General features: G+C 36.9%; 2 protein-coding genes across 2 annotated transcripts in view; one reads left to right on the top strand and one right to left on the bottom strand.

The window, feature by feature from the left end:
* Positions 1-5,115: 5,115 nt before the first annotated feature.
* The window catches only part of LOC131677354 (5-hydroxytryptamine receptor 1-like), a 162,464-nt gene continuing 144,310 nt past the window's right edge, over positions 5,116-23,269 (top strand). Inside the window, exons 1-2 of the mRNA XM_058957112.1 lie at positions 5,116-5,260; positions 5,960-6,348. The gene's annotated coding sequence lies outside the window, so the exon portion shown is untranslated. The remainder of the gene's footprint in view (positions 5,261-5,959; positions 6,349-23,269) is intronic.
* Positions 8,488-10,681, bottom strand: LOC131677353 (uncharacterized). Its single transcript, XM_058957111.1, has 2 exons — positions 10,442-10,681; positions 8,488-10,377 (listed from the first exon to the last, which is right to left on the bottom strand). Exon 2 carries the CDS (start codon positions 10,374-10,376, stop codon positions 8,601-8,603), a length of 1,776 nt encoding a protein of 591 aa, XP_058813094.1. The 5' UTR covers position 10,377; positions 10,442-10,681; the 3' UTR covers positions 8,488-8,600.

The raw sequence follows: 23,269 nt of genomic DNA on the forward strand, positions 1-23,269 counted from the left end.
TTTCCTTCCGCGGTTTCATGATTTTTCAACTTCATTTGCCACATAATTTTCTTACCTGAATGACGTCAATGGATTGCATTTATTATTTGTGTTATTAATTTTTAAATAATCTGCAGTATTAATACTTTTCAAATAAAACTTGAACCGCCGATATTCTAGAGGTGTACATTGTTTTATTTAACCTTGAATATAGTGACCTATCGTACTCCCAGATTTTAAAAACATCGGAAAAGTACCTTCGCCTTATTGGATATAGCTTAAACATTTTTTTGCCAGGCATAGTTTTCTTATCTTAAAGATGCAAAGTTTGCCAGAATAAAAATATATTTTTTTGAAAATTTTGCCCTGGAAGAAAAATTTCTATAGAGAGTGCTACATCTAGGGACTAAAAAAGAATATTTTAATTGGTTCTGTTGCTTAACATGAATGAAAAATCTATATCTAGATTTTGTCTATTTCCCTATTTTGTCAGCCTAGGGGTTGGTAAACAAACGGGTCTTCATTGTATTACAATTATTTTGGTTAATTGAACTAAACAAAAATAACAAAAAACCGAAAAAGTAGAATTGACTAATGTATAAAAATTACAAAAAAACTGACTGCAAATGTAACAAAAATAGCAAGATCACCAATACTATTTAAAATATCGTAACAAGCAAAATTAGCAAAAATATTAAGAATCATAAAATAATATTATAGAATAAACAGTAACAGACGGCAAAAAATGAAATATTGTAAATAGCAAGAAATTAACAACAATACATTTAGCAAAAATAACTAACATATCAAAATAGCAGAATAGCAGAACAGAAAATAACAAAAAATAGTAGAAATAGTCAAGATAACCAATGTAGCCAAAATAACAAAAAGGATCAAGCAGAATAAGATGGTAAAAAATTTTAAATAATAAAGAAGTAAAAATATCAGAAATTGAGGCAGGAATAGGGAAAATAACAGAAATGTCTAAAATATTAATTATATAAAAATAGCAAAACCATCAAATAGAGCAGAAATGCAGAAAAAATAGCATAGTACAAAAAGCAAAAATATGTAAATTTTGTAAAAATAGCGAAAGTTGCCAAAAAAAACAACGTGATCAAAAATATACAAAACAATAAAAATCTCGAGGCTAGCACAAATAGCAGAAATCTGATAATAACAAAAAATGGAAAAGTAACAAGAATAATAAATCTGGTAAAAATACAAAAAAGTACAAGCAAAATCAGTACAAATAAAAACATAGTTAAAGTAATAAAAATAGCTAATTATCAATCATAGCAAAAGTAGTAAACTTAGTAGCAAAAAATATATTGTAAATAGCAAAATTAACAACAACAGCAGTAGTAGCAGTAAGAACAACAAAAAAGAAAAAAATACTATAAATCAAAATAGCAAAATAAACTACAAAGCAAAAACTGTAGAAAAATGTCAACAATACCAATAATAGCTAAGATAGAGAACTAGAAAAAGCAGAATAAAATAAAAATAGCAGAATCCCCGCACAATAAATTGAAAATCGCAATCCAATAAAATAAAGTGAAAGAATAACCAGCGTGAACGGAAGCTAGCAAAAGTTGGAGCAGAAATTATCAAAAGTAGCAAAAAGCAAATATAAAAAATAAACATAGCAAATCAAAAATATCCAAATGTGAAAAATGCAAAAAAAACAAGAAGAAATAAGGCATGAAAGTAGGATAGTCTGAATAAAAAATAACAAAAATATGAAGTCACAATAATAAATTATAACAAAAATAAAACATAGGTAGTCAAAATAATAAAAACAATAACAACATCAAATAAGGTAAAGCAACAAAAATAGCAAAAATAGTAAAAATAACCATACATCAGCAAAATATTGAAAGAAAGCACAAGTAGCCAAAAACAGCAAGATTGGTATACAATATAGCAAAAATAACAAAGGTAGCACAAATTGATAAAATGCAATACTGGCAAACAATATCATGTCATCAAAATAGCCTAGACAAAAATGGCAAAAATTCTAAAAAAATATTGTCAGAAGAAGAATGAAGGCGAGCGAAAGACAGAGGGAGAAAAACGCAAGATGTGAGGTTGCAAAAAAGGGCGAAAGACGAACGATGAAAGACGAAAGTTGCGACACAGAAAACGGAAGACCTAAGACAGGAGACAGATAGATGAAATACAGAAAAAAGACGACTTAAAGGAGAATAGTATAGCTAGTGTATCAATTTATTAGGATTTTTAAAATGATATACTGCAGTTCGTGTTCAAATCATAAGTACGAATTATCGAAAATAGGAACATGTTAATCAAAAATATCTTAAATAATAAAAACTTCAAAAGTACATAGCACAAATGACGAAAGTAGCATTAACAGAAATGTAATATTTATTAAAATGGCAAACTGCCAAAATTGTAAAAAAATAAGCAAAAAACAGTTCAAATAGCAAAAATACTTAAAACTAATAATTATTAAACATATCAAAAATATCAAAGTTCACCAAAATAGCAAAAAATAAAATCAAGCTATCAAAATTAGCAACAATAATCATATTAGTATATGTAGCAAGAACAGCAAGAAAGCTATAGTATTAGATGAAAATATAAACGAAGAAGCAAAAAGAGAGCATAAATATCAAAAGTATCAATAATATTCAAATAAGAAAACTAGAAAAAGCGTAACTAGCAAAAGTAGCTGAAGCACAAAACAATAGTTTAAAAATCGCAAAACAAAACATTGGCAAAATCAGAAAGAAAAATAGCATAAAGTGCGAAAATTGGTGAAAGTAGTAAAAAGTAAATATATAAAAATACAAAATCACACAAAATAGTGAAATTGGAAAAATACAAAACGCATCAGAAGAAGGATGGTCTGAATCAATAACAATAACAGCAAAATCAACCGAAATAGCAAAAATAAATAATGGCACAAAAAAAAAAGCAGAAGGGTAAAAAAAACATAACGACAGCAATATCATAAAAACAAACCAAAATGAGAAAAAATAGCAGAAATAGCAGAACAGTAAAAATAACCAAACAGCTAAGTAGCTAAAAAGCAGAAACAGTAAGGATGGTATAAAGAAAAATTTGTAAAAATAGCAAAAGTAGTAAAATTTGGTAAAATGCAATAATAGCCAATAATATCATAACAGCAAAGAAAGGACAATAACAAACATATCAGAAACAGCAAAATTTACCTCAAGGCAAAAATCAGCCCGGGGACAACTTGACAGCTCCCATATATTGAACTCATAAACAAATTTTGTGGTGATTTGGTGATGCAGAGATGCCAGGTACTTTTTTCAAATGTCTGCGATAATAATTTTAAAAGTCTGGGAAGAACAAAAAATGTCGAAAGCTAGTGTAACCAAAAGCCTTTATATTCAAAAATCTGCAAATATCTGCAACCAAACTAAGAAATCTGCAAATATCTGCAACCAAACTAAAAAATCTGCAAATATCTGCGTCATCGAAAAAATCTGCAGCTTAAATTAAAAGTCTGCCAATTTGCAGACTTGTCTGCAAATCTGGCATCTCTGTGGTGATGTCATGGCGGCTCGAATGGAGCAAAATTTGAAAAAGGCGCATACCATTTATTATTTTCCACATCTGTAAAAAATAAACAATTTAAGCATTTCTATCATCAAATATATTTCGCTGTTTAAATTAGAAGCTGTCCTTATTCTGCCATAACTAAACAAAAACATAGATTCCATTTTGATTTAAAAAAATCCAAAATAAAATAAATTCGATTTTCGGAAATACAAAAAGATGACTTTCAAAATCAAGCCACTTCCACTTATATTGGAATTTCCGAAAATCTTCCGGATCGAATCAACATCGCCTCATACATGAAATCCTTCGGTAGATGCCGTTCCGTTAGGTTTCTATCAGTCTGCCGAGCCGAGTAAAACGCCAGAATAATTCTGAAGGGAAAACCAAAACCATTGCAATATCTTCCGGACAGAATTATTGCAAAAGTCGAACAAAAATCTGGCGGGAATCGAATAAAATTGTACATTCCTGGCAGCATTCTTGCTGAAACCGGTTTGCTGCCAGAATTCTGATAAAAGCACACAAATTCCATTCAAAACAAATTTTGTTAAATAGGTAGAAAATCCTACATATATTCTTTATCTTCCGGATCATAATACTAGAATTCTTAACGTTCTTAATGAACTTGAAACAAGATGTTGTAGATTCACGAATTGTTAAGCTTGGTGATTTACTTTCATTCACCAAAATATGTTTCATTTATATTTCTCAAGAAAAAGCACCAATGATTTACCGACTACAAACTTCACACCACAAGAAAACCAAAACATTTTTGGGAAGTAAGAAAGTCGGTTGCTAAAAACAACGACAGCTAAATTTATAATAAGATTTATGCAACTTTGCTGACGGTTTCCAGTTAGGGATACATTTATTCTCTAATAATAGTTTTCTTTGTCCACATTTTGGAATACGCTTTTTCTAAATGTTGTTCTAGCCGCATTGATGGCGTTCATAACACACGTAACGAAACGCGCTTTTCTCTTGAAACTTTTTCGTTTCGTTGTTCGTGGCACTCGTACAGAGAAAGCATACTAGCGCCACCATCAAAGCGGTGGCACATATATGAAACAAGCACTATCTGTCAAGTTGTCCCTGGGTTGGCAAAAGTAGCCAAAATGCAGTTTTATTCAGAATAAGAATAACGGCGAGCGAAAGACAGGGCGGAAGACGTAAGATGGGAAGCGGAAAATGAAAAACGAAAGGTGAAAGACTTGATGGGAGACGTAAATCGAAACACAGAAAGCGGAAGACCCAGTACCGGAGACAGAAGAAGGCAGATGAAAGACAGGAAACAGAACAGCATCACTAGATAGATATTTCAAACACTATACTACAGTTCGTGTTGAAATCGTCCCGTTTTGAGTTCGCACAATTTTTTTGCTTCTCCCCTCTCAGAATATTGCCCTCCCCCCAGAAGAGTACCGGTTGTCGCGGGAAAAATCAGTCGCCAGTGCGCGAGTGCGAAACAAATATGAGTACCCCACTCACTCTCTACTTTTGCTACTGCTAAACCCGTTGAGCGCGAACGGAAGAGTTCTGATGCTGTTACCCGGTGGTACCCGTACTTACTGATGGCAGGTACCCATGTACACACAACATGTCGCCACAAAGGCCCCGTCTGCTTTCCCGACCCGAGAGTGCATCGAGTTTTCATCGCCGTTTCGTCATCTCGGCTCAGTTGGAATTTTGCTCTCGTCGCTAGACAAAGGTGATTTTTCACGTAACTGTGAGTAAAAGCATCAATCCTGCGGAAGTGTTGACTGGCGTCGGGGGTCACCGCCACAGTCGGAGTTTTCCCTGCCAGATTTGTCACTAGTTGTTCTATCAGCTGCTTTTGCCGTTTGTGACGCTACCCCAGCGGTGGTAGAGAGTGCGTGCGGGTGGGAAAATCATCCCTTTGAGGTTGGTGTGAAAATAGCAAAAAAAGGAAAAAAAAGTGAAAGAGAACATAGCAAAGCGGAAATGCGGTACGCGGTCGGGTTGAAACGATCAGTTTAAATGCAAAGTGGTTGGTTTGCGTTTCTTCGTAAAACTTGTACCTATGGTCAATTTAATTGGTGCGACGGGGTTCCCATCGGATCATCACACATTCACAGAGGAAGCTGCATTTGAATAAAAATTATTGATTGCAAAACGCAGTAAAGTGGCAGATGTGCGGTGAGAGTGTTAAAGCGCTTGTTGTCGGTCGTGGGTGCAAAAATAGTTTAGATGTTTCTCCGACCCCTGCTGCATTTGGGAGCGACAAATAGTGTGCACACGTACGAATGTGCGTGTGTTTGTTGATGTGAAAGCAGCTGATGTATGATGCTACTTCAGATGGGAAAATAGTAAAAGTGTGCAACGGGGCTGTATAGTTGGCTGCAGTTCAGGATAGGGGTTCGGACGACGGGAAAGCAATATTTAAACGAAATTAGTTTTTTTCTAGTATCTGCGGAGAAATGTGCATGCAATATGTGTTCGTGCTTCTAAATGTCCGTGATATGTGTTATTGAAACGGTGTTCGCTCATTATATGGAATAGTTTGACGGTTGGGTTCTTCAACCGAATACTTTAAACTGCTCAAACGAAAATACCTTTAAAGAGGGCCCAAAAAATCTAGCAAAATTCGTTGTATTTCATATTCAGCACAGCTGTTGAAATTATATAATGTTGATGCATTTGTGAAGCCCATTCATTCGTAAAAGTAGCAGTGAATCCGATTTTCTTTAGAAGAAAATAGCTGCCGACTGTGTTGGCGTCGATGTTTACTGCTAAATGTAGCAATTAGGACAACATCTCCCGAGAAGGCCTGTATTCTGTCGGCGTATACAATAGGTTAGTTTTGATTTTTTTTTGATAATGAGTGTTATGAATGGGGGTTGTTTCAATTACACCGTACCTCGATCCTGAAGGTTGGACGGCAACTTTTGCGAGAGGACCTATGAATTCACTAATATTCTTACCTAATTGTGTAAAGTGTCTTATATAAATAGTTTGGACGAAGAGACGAATAGTGTTCAAATACACGGGAAAATTACAAGATGAAAAACTATGATCATTTAATGACTTCAAAAAATACTATGAAGTAAGCTTATGGTGTATGGAATTGTACATGCTACTACACTGGACGATAGAGATAGAATTATTGCACCCATGACTATCTACAGCCATATAGTAAAAAAAAACGAAAATTTACCAAGTAATAAAAAAATTACCATAACTGACCACAAAACTAGAAAATTTTCTGACAAAATAATTATAGTGAATATTCGTAAAATGAAAAAAAAAAAAAACGGTAGTCCTGGGCTCTAAGACTCGCCCTGAAAACTCAGAAAGTAATTTTCGAATAATAACAGAACTATAAGAAAAAAAAATAATGCACATTTTACACGTTGCTAACAAAAACACAAGGTTGTTAAAATCCTAGCAAGAAAGCTGTACAAAAACCTTCTGTCCCAGTACAACGGAGCTACATTGAAATGGACTTTGAAAAAATGAAAACCGGCATTCTATCCACCCAATCCAGTCTTCCTGGCTGTAGACCAACATTTTCCGAACTTTTTTATTGCATTGGTGACAGTTGATTTGGTCACATTCAACAATCTCGCTTACTTGGCGGATAGAGTTCGGATTTTTGCGATGCGCGAGCAAAATTTTACTCCGTTGCTCCTCTTGCTCCCATGCCATTTTCACAACTGAAAAGCAAATGTCCAAAGTAAAAAGTAAGCATGATCTGATGAAGTCTTTGTTTTCGTTTATGCATAGAGGTTTTGAACCTTCGGGTCATGGAGAAAAATCTCTGCCTTATGCGCGAAGTTGGGAATCCAGGTGAGCTGCGTGCAAACAAAGACTTCTCTTTGATCTTGTTCGTCGGCGGTGTCGCCAACTTTTCCATAATTCTCTTTAGTGTTTTCTCTTTTACTACGTTTCTCGCTACCTTCTGATACTTAAACTACATTTTTATTCACCCTATTTCTTTGTTTTTTATTTATTTATTTGGTGTTTGATGATTTTACATTGATGTATGCATTATGCTATCTTTCTCCTCAGTGGAGCAAAAATTAGGTAGAAAGTATTTTTCTCCACACTGGATGATTTTTAAAAATCAAATTTGCGTGTAAAGGGGGATAAAATCTATAACTGAATTAGTTATGCGATTTACGCGCCGCCCTTGTCTGATCAGAATCCGACATTAACTTAGTGACAGCACTAAGCTAGCGCCGGATTGACGCGAGCTCCATAAACGAAAACACTATTTGTGTTTCTGAGCAATCCTCTAGTCCTGCGCTATGCCCGCATAGCATAGCGTAGTGCATATTTTAAATTCTTTTTATTTTAATTTTTTATTTTAACATAAAATATTGTATTGGCTTGCTAAACCATAACAACCTTTGATTTCATTCACATAAGCAAATGTTGTTTCCGTTTTTGGAACTAGCGTCAATCCGGCGCTAGCTTAGTCCTGTCACTAAATTGGTGTCGGATTCTGTTGAGACGAAGTCGAAACACGCATGCCAACACTATGTTCAGCATAGAAAAAGCGGATGGCCGATTTTGATTCGGCTAGCTTTTATTAATGTTAATATTTCACTGTAGGGGAGACTGGGTAGACTTGATCCCCTTTTTATTTTTTGCTTATAACTCTGATAATAATCAACTAATTTCATTCACCCCAAAAGGAACCAAAAAAGTGCTGTGCTCGTAAAATAAATGGCATTTCAAGGTCATTTTAAAGTGCATCAAGTGTAGTGAATATGGTGTTCAAAAGTACAAATTCATCCACCAGAGGGGGCGGATTTTAAAACTATTCAAAATTCACATTTTGCAAAAATGTGTGGTGACTTGATCCTTTACCTGAGGAGATTTGATTCCTCTAGAGTAGAACCAACATAATTTAAAAAAAAAACATGAAAATCATGTTTTCGGATAGCGCTAAGCAAAAAAAATAAAATTGTATCCGTTTGCAGCATTTGATTGATGTTTATTTTATTTTATACATATCATTTAATAGAAGAAAAAAAACATGATCCTGATGGTCGAAATTTTAGGGTCAAATTCGGAACTGGTTTTAATATTCTTCGCTAATTTTACAAAAGTTTTCTTGATTTCTTCCCTTTCTTCTTTCCCTTCTCTTGACTATTATATTTTTCTTGTTTTATCTCCAACGCTGCCTCTAGTTTAATTTTAACTGGTGTATCTGTAAGAATCTGTGTTTCTCCACGTTTGCGCCCTTTTCTGTTGTTCTTACGTGGCGATGCTTTGGGAAAGGGTTGGATTTCCTCCGGTGTTCTGATTTTCATACATCCATTTGATTGAGTTGAATTAGAGTGTTCGAATTGTTCCAATTTAATTATTTTATTTTCAGGGGTTGGTGGGTTCACTGAAGGAGTAACTTGACTTGAAGGTTTAGTTTCCTTTGCACAGACGGAGCGAAATCTGGCTGGCTTACGTCGACATCTCGTTCTTGATTGTTGAGGTGCTTTGGCGACAGTAGTCGGCTCATTTTTATACAATAAACGGTCTTTGCTGTTCCCTGACTCAAAAGGCGAAGCTTCAGAAGTAGATTTAGGAGCTGTGATTTCTTGAATAGAAATATCGTTTTCCGCCGGGTGCTCGTTTTGAGGTATTGGTCTGTCAGTTACATACGACAAGAGATAATCAGCGTCATTGAAAATGTTAGAATTTAGAGGATGAATTCCAGAGACTCGAAAACCACTTCGTATGTTTTCCGCAGTAAATGCTCTTGTGAAGGCTTTTGCAAAACATTCCGCTATTTCATAAATTGTTATAGTTTTACCTCCATGTTGTGCCATCCAATCATCACAGGCACTGTTATAATAAGCCTTCAGTGGCCCGTATACCGTTCTATCTAAAGGTTGCAGTTTATGCGAAGTGTGAGGAGGAATAGTCAATAGGTGAATTCCGTGCGATTTGGCGAAATTCAGTGAATCGATACTGGTATGGCTATCGTGATTGTCCATAATTATTAAAGACGGATTTTCAATTGAGCATTTGGCATATTTAACAAAATGCTCAAGAAATTTAACAAAATTCGGTGCTGTCATCCAGCCGCTTGGATAAACACAGCCTTGAGTTCCAACGGGCGAGTTATTCAACATTCTGTCCTGCCAATTTTTCCGAGGAAACACCATGAAAGGAGGAATGTTCTCTCCTCTAGCGTTTATTGCACAACATGCTGTCACCAGTTCGCCTCGTTCTCCTGACGTCGCTTTGCTTACCTGCTTTGTCCCTTTTGGGGCTAAAATTTTCTTTGGCTTATGGACTGTTGTGAGGCCAGTCTCATCAATATTCCAGATGGACTCGGGTCCGAATGAGAATCGATTCATCAGACTGCGAAGGTTTTCGAAAAAAATTTCCACGTTGTTTCTATTGAAGCTTGTGGCACGACTCAAACTTGTTGGCTCAGCTACTCGCAAGGAGAGCCGTCTGCAGCGGCGCATAAAACCGTAATACCACTCAACACCAGCTATCTCGTTTTTCCATCTGGCAGCAATTGGCGTCCCGTTTTGTATCGCAAATTGAAAGGCAAGTTTACGCACAGAAAGTGGAGTTATTCCATGATTAAGTTTGCTTGCCATTTCGATGTAGTCCGCTAGTAAAGTCTCCTCTTCGTTTGAAAAAGCGCGTGAATGTGCCCGATAATCTGGTTGATAGCTAATAACATCCGGCTCAGTTGCTTTCTGCCGGCGACTGTATCTTTTTAATGTCATGACAGGCACATCAAAGATCCTAGCTGTCGTTTTAATCGGGTTTCCTTCTGATACAAACCATACAGCCAGTTTCAGATTTTCCGGGTTTATGGGAATGCGCTTTTTTCCCGAGGATTTGTACACTCTTGGCATTCTGAAAAATACATCATCAAAACATTGAAAATGTGACTAAGAGATGCGAAAGTGCATTTGCTCACCTGAGGTCCAGTCAAATAGCAGGAAAACGAATAAATACTAGATTTTCCGTCAGGAAAAAACGGCAATCAAAACAATGCGGGCAAAATAATATTATGACAGGTATCCGAAAAACGCCAGTGCTGCTAGTATATCTTTCTCTAAATGATTTCGTTCGTTATTTTGTCTAGAAAAATAAATGATTCTTCAATGAAAACTGGCAGGCATTCTGCGTAAATGTATTTTGTATATCTTTGAATGACTCGAATGTGTGCGTTTGTAATAATTATGAGGATCGTGTACAAATGATCCTCATAATTATTACGATTACAGGGATCAAGTGTTCTCGTTGATAGGATTTTATAAATATGGTATTTTAAGTAAATGTTTCCTGTTTTTGCAATCAAACATACTACTGACGCTAATAGAAATCACCAAAAAGCAATTTTCTTTTCAAAACCCTTGCGGAAAAATCGTTATTTTGTCTTATAAAATATTTGAAAAGTTCGTAAAAAGATTTATGAGAGGAGCGCAAATCATTTTTTTCTGTAACATCAAATATCTTCTCAAAAACTGTTGGTAAGCTTGTAAATTGTTTTTGAAACATCATATATTCCCAAATGTGTCATTTTTTATATATATTGCAATACTTTTATGTTAATAGATTAAGAGATATGGCCATGGGATCACACGTCCCCAAGGAACAAGTGTCCTCACTTTCCCCTACTAGTAAAATGCAAAAGACAAAAATGGGGGGCTGCTTACAACCGGAGCCGGCTTGCAACCGACGACCTTGCCCTATTCAAATCGGTTTTAGATATTTTCTTCGGTACATAATGATTTTAAATAAATTTTATTAGTGAAACCCTGTTTCCCGCAGAGCGTGGTGCGTGGAAATTGCATGAGCAATTATTCGTTACCGCACCGATTAATCAGGCAGTAAACGCCTGTTTCTAGATTTTGTAAATATACGGAATAAGATCATGTAATTGCACCTCTATTTTATCATCATTCAAACACACGAGGATCTTGATTTTAAGATCATCACAATCAATAACGTTTTTAAGAAGAAGAAATATTTTTGCCTGTGTCAATTTGTTGACTGTTTTACTACCTTAAATTAAAACAAAATTTGTGATGAAAAACCCATTCCAGCCCCATCCAAAAATGTGAACTTTCATCTTTATTTCCCTATTTCAACAGTCTAGAACAGAAAATTGAAGCCCTGGGTGCAATTATTTTTTGTTTAGAAATAATATAAAATATCTCATAAGTCGACAGTCTTAAATAAAATAAAAATTCAAAATCTTTTGTATCAGACTTGGTAAAACGTATTTCTGTGAAATCATTTTTATAAGATGACTTCCCCCTTCCAACTACCCAAGACAACAGTCACTGCACTCACTTTATTTTCTGCTTCTGCTTGAGCCAACGAAGCGAACAACACAAAACAGTATCCAGTGTTCATTGTCTGAAGAAGTAAGGGATCTGATACTTGAATTCTTGTCGTGGTGATCTTTTGGTTACAATATAAGTGATCTTAAAATCAAAAATACGGAAATCATATTGACTTTAGACCTTTTCGAATGACGAGTATTTGCTAGGCGAACATTTGCCAAAAGTTTTCAGAGCTTACCGAAGTCACCTTTATCCAGTTCCATCATATCAGGTACTCAGTACTGATAACGTTCAACGAATAAATCATTTTGCATAACAATCTTTAACACGGCGTCGTACTCTATGTGGATAATGGCAAAATCGAGACACTACTACTTAATCTGATACCACGTACTTGCGATATGGCCTTAAAAAAATCATATCGCGATACGGAAATTCGAGTTCAGTTATACAATATACATGGAAAAAAATATTTCTACGACCTTCCTACCTGTCCCTACAATACAGAACATAAGACACTATCATTCCACAGACAACGCTTTGTACTTATCACGAACAGATTCTTACCACCCGTTCTATGATCAAATAGCTCAACAGTGTAAACCATGAACAGCAGCCACTAAGAAAACTTATCTTTAACAATCAAATCCCAAACACAAGCTTCAACATCGTCACCACAAACGATTGCCAGATTTATGGCTGCTGTTTAGGAATTAATGGCATAACTGCAAAACCGTAAAAAACTGTGCAATGAAGAACATACGACCGCGGGCGAATTAATAAAAACGTTGATTACGATTTTCCAATGAAATTCTTATAATTGAACTTGAGCTTGAGCTTGTGCGACCCACCCTTAGCTGCTACTCCGTTATCGATCTGGACTAGCTGAAGTCGCACAGGGAATAAGTAGATAATTATGCTTGGGAGTAGCGAAACATCTTTCAATGTGCAACTCCAGGTACTCCGAAAGTGTTATTGATGAATACCGGCGCCGGCCAGGCCCGAACGTAGATCGTGGAAGGAAAGGGAAGGAATGGTTAGTTCGATACTTGCTTTTGCTAGAGGCCGTATATATTACTGCACACTCCACAAGTATCACGGGAGGAGGATATTTGTTAGTAAGTATAGAAGTTGGATTTTATTTCTTCTTTACCGACGTCAGAGAGGTGACTCCACTATCTGGACTAGATATCGATCCATCGACTCATGGACCGGGGACCAACGACTTTATTTCCCTTCCGAAGGAAGGCGTGGCCACAGATTTTTTCACCTCAGAAAAATCTTAACGACCTCGGCTGGAATTGAACGCAGGCCAACTGGAATGAGTGGTGGTCACGCTTACCACTCAACCACCGGCGCCGTCTCAATGAAATTCTTATAATTGAAAAGACGACTAACTGAACTAACACTCGAAAACAATGTTTCGGCAACTTCAAATATATTTTACTTGTGACTGTGGTTGCATGAGTCGTGATGGCGTCACTGACATATTCGCTAGCATACGGAGGACAGACCACTAGTGAAACATTATCTTCAAGCATGGAAAATAAGTGTTTCGGACCGTGTATAAAAGATGGTGCTAGTGTTCTGGTAACATGGGCGAAACGATATTTTTGGAGGTATGTCTTAATGGGGTTATGTGAAATGGATTCACCATATCGGTTATAGTTCTCGAATGGTTTCTATTTATAAAGCTTGTGATCCGTTAATTTTTAAAGCTCCCTGTTTATCAGTTGAGATAATTTGGTGTATTCCAAGTATTGAAATCATCTCCTTAATTACAGATTTAAATTTTTAAATATTTTAGAACAATGGAAAGGTTATGTGAGAATTCTAAGAACTTCCACTGAATCCGATTTTTTATTGTGAAAACATCTTATAGCATGTGGTTAAAATGTAGTGAATATGAGAGATATAAAACATCCTAATAAAACACTTTTATGCGTTTCGTTTTTGAGCTGAAATGTGTCCGGATTTGATCAACTGGTGGTTGAGTGGTAAGCGTGACCGCCACCCATCCCAGCTGATTTGGGTTCAATCCCAGCCGAGGTCGTTAATATTTTTCTCAGGTGAAAAAATATGTGGTCACGTTTTCCTTCGAAAGGGAAGTAAAGCCGTTGGTCACCATGAGTTGATGGGTCGATATCTAGTCCAGATAGTGGAGTCACCTCTCTGGCGTCGGTAAAGAAGAAGTAGAATCCAACTTCTATACTTACTAACAAATATCCTCCTCCCGTGATACTTTTGGAGTGCGCAGTAGTATATACGGCCTCTAGCAAAAGCTAGTATCGGACTAACCAATCTTTCCCTTTTCTTTCGCGATCTACGTTCAGGCCTAGCCGGCGCACAGTGTTTTAAAACGTCGTTTTCCTGCTCAAAATTAATAGCGTCTAAACCGTTGACTTTAGATATATAGTTTGTTCGGATAAGTTGTTGTTCTTATGATTGCACATCCACAGGAGTATACCGTTCAGTGATTAATTCACCTATAAGTGATATAATAATATTTTTTTTCGAACTAATTAAGATAGAGACTTTGTGTCTTCGGCAAAGTTGTAGCAAATGTTACTGCAAAAGAAATTATTTAAGGTGGAAGTTACCACAACAAAATCGTAAAATTTGGAATATTTTTTTAGATTCAACAGATAGGAAGTGACTATATTCGGAAAAAATATGTGTTTCGATACCGTAAATAACTTTGTGGAAGATTCCAAGTAGATACGAGAATGTCTAAAAAAGTTATCATGAAAAAAACTAATTTTAAGGGGTCTTCCATATAATATGTTCCATAACTCCTAAACTACTAAAGATAGATATATGGTGTCTTTAGCAATTTCTTTTGCAGTAATATTTGCTGCAACTTTGCCGAAGACACAAAGTCTATCTTAATTAGTTCGGAAAATAAATTTCGTATATCACTTATAGGTGAATTAATTACTGAACGGTATACTCCTGTGGATGCGCAATCATAAGAACAACAACTTATCCGAACAAACTATATATCTAAAGTCAACGATTTAGACGTTACTAATTTTGAGCACGAAAACGACGTTTTAAAACACTGTGCGGCGTCGGTATTGATCAATAAACACTTTAGGATTACCAGGAGTTGCGCATTGAACTATGTTTCGCCACTCCCAAGCATAACTATCTACAGATTCCCACTGGATGTAACTTCAGCTAGTCCAGATCGATAACGGAGTAGCAGCCAGGGGTGGTCGCGTTTTTTAAATTAAATTAAAATGCGTCAAAAACTGTTGACAACCATAATTGTATGTGTATTTTTGTATCATTTGGTCTACAATTTAAGTCATAAAAACCTGTTTTAATCCACCTAGCGGTGCAATTGTGCCTTTCTCATTTCTCTAAACTATGGCACGGAGGCTTTTTATGTTCATCATAATCGTGGAAATGTCCATTACATTCTTAGTACACTTTGCACTTATACACAATGGCATGCCAGCCACGAACTTGATGAGCTACGTGTCGACGGTGAAACACTTGAAACAAAAAAATATCATACTCCATTAGCCTAATCAGCATTAGATCAATGTTATCTGCTTGCTAACTCAAGAAGAGGGCGAAAGTCCCATGAACGAACGACTCCCCAGCTTAAATTGGTATGCTTTGTGATATAGTGGTGGTTTAAAGATGATGGGGTTGAAAGGGAGGGGTATGAGGGCTGGATGGGGTGGTGGTCTGAGGGGTGATTTAAGGAGATTTTCAAAGGAGGGGCGCGAACAGTAGAGAGGGGGTGTAACCCCTCTCCGTAAACCATCAACTACGCCCCTGTTAAAATCCAGAAACCCTAAACGAGTCGAAAATTTTTTTTTGCCGGGATTAGGTTGACGTTTTTCAGAGTGACGTTTCATGCACCTTGAACACATTTAGCATCAAAAATAAAAATTCTATTTTTAATTTTTCCTATAGTTTATATGAGAAATTTCTGTGTGGCCGCACTCTGAAACCCGTAATTCCGGAACCAGAATTCCGATCGATCCAAAATTCAATAGCAGCCGATGGGAAGATTGCACCTTTCATTTGAGGCTATTCGGTCCAGCCATCTCTGAGAAAAATGAGTGACATTATTTGACACATACGCACATACATACACACACATACATACATACACACACACATACAGACTTTTTCCGATTTCGACGAACTGAGTCAAATGGGATATGACACTCGGCCCTCCGGGCCGGGATTGCGTTGACGTTTTTCAGAGTGATTGCATAACCTTTCTATATGAGAAAGGCAAAAACGCAATTGAAAAAAAAGATTAAGAACACCCTTTATATTCGCAGATCACTACATCATTTTGTTTTATATTTGCTATTTTTTATGACTAAAGTGACATATTAATGCCATTTTTTGTTAATTTGTTCAGTTTTCTCAATAATTTTATCATGCCAAAAATAAATGCTTGAATAACGTTTACAAATTTCAGAATTTTTTGTTTTCGAGAGTTGTCTTACTGGAGCTATAGCGCTAGGTTCTTGGAAAGGCTCCCCGTCAGAATCACGCACTACAATTGCAGACGAGACAGGCAATGGCGCCCACTAAAACACTGCTTTAGACCAATTGCAGCGGGCCGTGATCCTGAATGTGACATGGTTCAGATATGTGCGGGCGTAGGGACATCGCGATCGCGAGTATTATCGTGAAGGCCTCGAACATTTGTACGTTAACGTGTTCGATCACGGGTGCTTTTGTATGTCGCGTGTGCTAACTTGTGTTAACATGTATGTAACTTCACATCCTTGCTCTCACTTGTGTACTATGGCTCTAAACTTTCCCTACCCAGTAATCTCTAGCTAATTGAATGTCGCTAAAATGTAATAAATAAGTTAAGGAGTTTGCGTTTCGACTTCGTCTCATCAGAATTCGACACTAACTTAGTGACAGGGCTAACCTAGCTAGCTCCACAAAATGGAGGCAATTTGTGTTCCTGAGCAAACCCCTAGTCTAGTGTGATGTTCCGCAAGAAAAGAAGCTTATTTTAAGCTGATGAGAAACTAATGAAATCGCTTAGTCCTTTCACTAAGTTAATGTCGGATTCTGATGAGACGAAGTAGAAACGCAAATTCCATAACTAATTTAGATAAAGTTTATTTCTGGTGTATGGTGTAATGAATGAACTAAACTGCCTATTCACCATAATGAGCATCCAGAACAGATCTAAGAGACCCCATTTCATCCCAACGAACTGACTGTGTGGTGCAGTTTGTACACGAATGGCGTGCTGGGTCCATTTTTTTCCAAAATGATGCTGGCGACAGTTTCTACATCACTTGCCATGGTTGAGAGCTTCTTAATGTAGTTACACAAGATTTGACGACCTTTTATCTTAAAAAAGTTGGGAGAACAAGTCAAAGGGGCATTCAAACCACCGATTTATTGAAAACGATGTTCGATGTTTCATGGTGCTACGCTAATTTTCTTGTCTACACCGACATATTGCAAGCAACTGATGAGCTAGAGCCCTACTAATGGCCAGCTAATGATTTATTCACGAAATTTCTACAAATTTTATCGAAAAAAATGACCAATATTAGACCGAGACCGAAAGGGGTTTTTACAACATAGTCATGTTGGACGTGCTTTTGAAATTATTTCCAAACATTGAATTGTGGACCATACGCTACCAAAATACACATACAGCAATGGTTGTAAAACGTTTTTTTGCGCATTTTATTGCAATTTGAGAAAAAAAGTATAAAAACTCCGCTTATTTATGGGTTATTTTATTCTGTGAATGATATCTCAAAATATGGAATATTAGCTATGACACCATATGCATGTTAAATATTTTGCTTCCATCTAGAAAAATCCCTGAAAATATTCAAAGAAAATAAATCACCAAACGAAGCCATTCATCGTTATACAGTTATTCATGTATATTTGTTAGAAATGCTTATAGCTGTTAAACATACAAATATTTGTACATAATTTTGTCGGAAGCTAAATATACACCACAGGATATTGTTCGTTTGATATTGTCGAAAATCCTGTTACATTTATGAAGTTCCCGGTACGAACGACACAACATTCTACAACTCAATCGCGATTCTTCCATCAACACAAAATGTGGTTTCAAACCGATTGCATCTAACACTGCTTTGGGCACATTAGCTGATATGATTCGCTACACGGTACAGTTTCCACACCCAATGTGGTTAAGCGGTTCAGGGAAAATGTGCTCCAGATGTAGAATAACACTGCAGCCAGCATGTCCCGAATGCAGGTAAATACGATCATATTTTTTGTGTTGTTGTTGTTGTTGTTGACTGTAACAACAGTTCGCCAACATCTGTGTTTGCGATAACCGCGTGAAAAACACATTTCCTGAAAGCTGTGCGCAGTGAAAAACTATGTTGCCCTCAAACAAAACCGATCTGCGTGTGGCTAGGCAATGGCTATGTATTGTTGTGAAGCCATATTTAGTGCTGCGAGTGGACTGTAGTAAGCGCCGAGTCCGATCTAACAAACGGACGGGATCGAGCGGGCTGCCGGGGGAGGATTGCAGCCGTCGCGCGGTGCATTTGTATTTTACGGAAACACGACACCGGCAATCATCATTATCAAACAAGCGCAAATTATAGCTGTGCGGGCTGGCGCTCACTGACCATATAGTAAACGCAGCTATTTGATGAATTTACATACCTCAAGCGGCTAATCTGTAGTGGAACTAATATCCTCATATCGGGTTTGGGATAAATGTGTGGCGAACCATGGGTAATGGTCGGTCAGCAGGGTATAGTGCTCTTCAATGTGAGGTGTTAGTCAGGGGGAGGTGGTTGGAAAATTGTTTTTCTATACCCACCTGAATCACGTATTATTATGACATACATTTTACTGTACTGAATCACGTATTCTATGACATGTATTTTTTAAGAAAGAAACCTAGTTGAAAAAATTATAAGAGCTAGAGAGCAAGTATTTCCGACAAATTAGTGAAGGCCTTTGAAAAAAGATACAAACAAACGTTTCATAATTTATTGTATTCCGAATGTTCATGACGTTTCGACAGAATCAGGAACACCCGTTTCATTTATTCAATTACGATATGAAGAATAATGACAAATTTGATTCGGAGTGCTGTCTCGTTAATCATGATTCAAACTGAATTTCAATGCTAATTGGTATCATACGTTAGCTGGAAAATATGTCCGCTGTCATAAACTACTAACTGCTAATCTCATTAGTTAGTAACAATTATTCATCCAACATATCATTGAAACATTGAAAACAAACTTTGCAAGCCACCGACAACGAATGGGATTCTGTTTTGTTTAAATGTAAATCCAATTAACTTAGTACCGCGCAATGGGTCATTCTATACAGCACTGGTGTGGTGCTCACTCGGTTCTGCGGAACCCTCCCCCGTCCCTTTATGTTCAATTTTATGCCAACTGATCGCGCGATGTCATCCTGCACTGTAATCAAATTTAATAATATATTTATCAACTGCCACGTACCAATGTGCTGGTGCACTTTCGCTTCACCGATATTTCTGTTGTTGTGGGAATAGTTGGGTGTGTAGGCTGGCTATCGCTGCTAGTGTTACCGTTGTGTTGCCTGTCACGATGTGTTTGTTAGATTCAACAGTAGCTACGGGCTGGTAGTGCAGCAAAGCTTCCGCTACAGAGCTGTTCGCGCGATCCGTGACAGAGGAAGAAAATCCTATCCTAACCCACCTACTGTTGTAATTTTGCCTTTCTCATAAATATATGCGAACTGCAATCAGCAGTTGTCAGAGAGAACCTTTTTATTGAAGCGATCGAAAATTCGAAAAACAAAAATTGTAACACATCGACAGCCTGCATAGAATGTATAACCTATTGAACTTAATTGAAAACTATTTCCGAGGCCCGGAGGGCCGATTCTCATATATAAATCAACTCAGCTCGATGAATTGGGATAATGTCTGTGTTAGGGTTATGGTACCGGTACCGGAAATCTCGGGAATACCTAGCTATTTTTGGTACCGAAATACCGGTACTGAGTAATATAAGTGACGGTATTTTCGGTATTCTTCAAAGCTTTTGTTAAGCAATGTAATTAACCTAACCTTTCAGTGAATATAGGGACCTGTTTCAAACATCGGCCAGCAAGGTGACATTAGAAGATCAACGAATATAACTCTCGTTGCACACAACTGGATATTTTAGCTGTTTATTCGAAAATAAATGCAAAGATCATTTAATTCATGTATTTTGAACTAACATGAATAAAGTAACAATCGATTTGTTCTTTTTTTTTGGAATGTCCCGTAAGCGATATTCAGTTTGTTTCTCATTATTCTCTATATGCCGAAATAATAAGTTTCGGGTCTAAGTCATGCCTATATACATTTTGTTGTTAAATATTAATCTATAAAAGATCGAACGCTGTCTTAGATTCGAATAGGGAACGTAGGGATCTGTCCTGAGTATGTGATCAGCGTTGTTTGATTATATGTGATTTGTATCTAAATCCAAGTAAGAAGGAATATGTTTGGATTCTCACAACATGAACTGTTGGAAATGCATGGGAAAGTTTTTTGCAACTATTGGATTTCAGTTCTCCTTCTTTCGATAAGATTCCTTTAAAGTACTGCAAGTTAGAGCGCGGTGCAAATCGACGCACCTTGACTTCATCAGCATTAATATACACGGGAATCTTGGCCTAGACGTTGTTGTATTCGATGTTGTGTTGCACGAAATTTTTCACAATCACGCTTCCAGCCTCGGTTAAACGCTGACAGTATTACATTACGCCCACGATGTAGCTACTACCGTGAGAATTAGCGCCGTTATCACCTTTAGGAACAGTTCCATCAAGCGCACATTTGATCTAATACGAATTTGTATGAAATCAGTCGCAATGGCAATTCCCGCAGTGGAGGCACGTTTCACTTCTATGGTTTTAAAATTTCACTGGTTAGCCGGAGGAAAGATACTGTAATGTTTGTGCAGTGGATAAGCAACAAAGCAGTAGAACATTGCTTGCTTGGTTTCTTGATAATTATAACGGTTTTTTTGCTTCTGCTTTGGCGAGAAGTATATAAAAGCTTACCAATAAAAGTATATTTTTTATATTTAATGTTACACTGGTGATTTTTAGTTTATTTTTGACAAAAACATTCTAGTACCGGTATTTTACCGGTATTACTGGTGCTCAGGGATACAGTCCCGGAAAACCAGTTATCACTAAAAAGGGTCGGTACACGGATGCCTAGTCGCTCCCTCTCTCTCTCTCTCTCTCTCTCTCTCTCTCTCTCTCTCTCTCTCTCTCTCTCTCTCTCTCTCTCTCTCTCTCTCTCTCTCTCTCTGTGTGTGTGTGTGTGTGTGTGTGTGTGTGTGTGTGTGTGTGTGTGTGTGTGTGTGTGTGTGTGTGTGTGTGTGTGTGTGAGAGTGTGTGTGTGAGTGTGTGTGTGTGTGTGTGTGTGTGTGTGTGTGCGTAATACACACTGTGTACACTAAGGTCTTGTAATTCCATAATCTGCAGACATATTGCTTAAGGTGTAAGGATTAACATTGCCGAAGACTGCAAATTGATCCGATTTTGCAGTAAAAAGATAATTTCATATAAAGTTATGTGTTGCCTCTCTTTCTAAGGTCATGTAATTATCTCAGCAATGACTGAACAGTTTACTTGAAAGATAAAATAAAGTGTAAGTTCACTGCAATGTGAAGATTTGTCCTGAGTTGTCGTATTTACCCCTCGTATTAAGCATTGCTTTCAGTCGTGAGGAAGATGCTGGATGATATATGAATTAAATGATCACCAAGAAATCTACATAGTAGTGAGACAATAGACTTCTGAAATGATTCATATTCATATTATACTCGTGGCATCACCGAGACCAAATCTCTCTCGCTATTTATCTATCCCTATCTACGACGCACAGTGGCGGATTTGCCTAAAAACCTGGTCAAAAGTTAAAATGCATGGTAGTACTTTGGGTTCTAGTACATATATTGTCCTTCAGATGGTGTTGCCGGATGCTATTTTAAGTGAAACGCTCCAAAATATCCATATTTGAGGTGTTAGCATATCCAAACAGTTGAAACCATCGCGTTTTGTTCATATTTTTTATCGAGCGCTCGAAATATCAGTATTATTCAAATGTAGCTAGATTTTGATAAAACTGCCGGTTTCGAATACGGAAAAATAGAAAGTTATGCTGAAGGTATGTTCTTTATTTATATGTATTGATGTCAAAAGATACTATTTTGTTTGTTTATAGAAAATGTCAACTTTCACGATTTCGTAGCAGACGGTTTCAGCACACATTTTTGCTAAATTATTGAAATACCGTTTTTGTACACGTATCTTCACTATGTTTCAAGGCAATTTGTGTTTCTTGAACGATTCTCCATTTGGAAAATTATAGAATTCTTGCCCGAATTTGCCCGTTTTTTAGTAATCTTTGATTAAGTGGAGACGGAGACGGATTATAAGATTCTCAGTTTAAAATTTAGACTCATACTTTTAATTACTGTTACACCTTCGGTTGTCGAACGCGAGTTGCACAATACTGTATTTTGAACAGGAAGAATTATGTATTTATTGACGAAAATTTCATCGAGATTCATAAACATTTTCAAAAGTTATCAAAAATGGAACGCAAAAAACGTGAATAATTTTGGTTGTTCATATTGAAAACCAACGAGGTCAACAGAAGTGATCGCCAAAGATTCCAAATTTTTAATATCGACGACGAATACCATAGTTAAACGTTACCGGAAAACTATGACGTTTGATCATGCAAAGCAAAATAAATCTAGAGGTGGAATATATGACTGGCTTCTACGAGCGAAAATCAATAAAGTAGTGCAAAAGAATACTGGGATTTCAAGCCGTGATTTGGCTAAAAATATCACTTTGGCGTACACTTCAGCTTGGCGAATTTGTTTGCGAGAAAGTTGTAAGTCGTAGTATGTCAGCAAGCTTGACAACAAACATGGTTGCTCAAAACTGTACCAGATAGCAGTATATGAAATGTTCTGATCAAGTATAACGCATACTTTAAAATGGACTATTCGCTATTTCCGAGTTGCGAATAATTATCCCTTCATTAACAGGGTACGTGCTTTATACGTATATAAATTGCGGATTCAATTAATTACGCAAACATCTGATTTTATTCCCTGCGGTGCTCTTTCGGGTAGCCCTTATCCTGTGTGCCAATGCGAATCGGATAGAGCGTTTCCTGGTTTCCCGGTCAAAAATTCGACGGAATTGATGAAATCTGGTTTGGCGGGGAGGGGGAGGGGCGGATAGATGCAACGTGCATATATCAGGAAAATACGTAGCGTCCCAATAGCAATCAGCATAACTGGAAAATGAGAAAAACGAAAACAAACTGAAACAGTCTCGTTCCGGAAATATAAAATTCACGACAACGGCGAAAAATCCAAACGTCGGCGTCGGTGGGTGTAGTGAAAATACCTGCCTGGGTAGGG

This window comes from Topomyia yanbarensis, chromosome 1 (assembly GCF_030247195.1).
Source record: "Topomyia yanbarensis strain Yona2022 chromosome 1, ASM3024719v1, whole genome shotgun sequence".
Classification (NCBI taxonomy): Eukaryota; Metazoa; Arthropoda; class Insecta; order Diptera; family Culicidae; genus Topomyia; species Topomyia yanbarensis.

Excerpts from the sequence above, each read along its gene's own strand:
- LOC131677353 (XM_058957111.1), bottom strand. The coding sequence starts at position 10,376 with ATGCCAAGAGTGTACAAATCCTCGGGAAAAAAGCGCATTCCCATAAAC.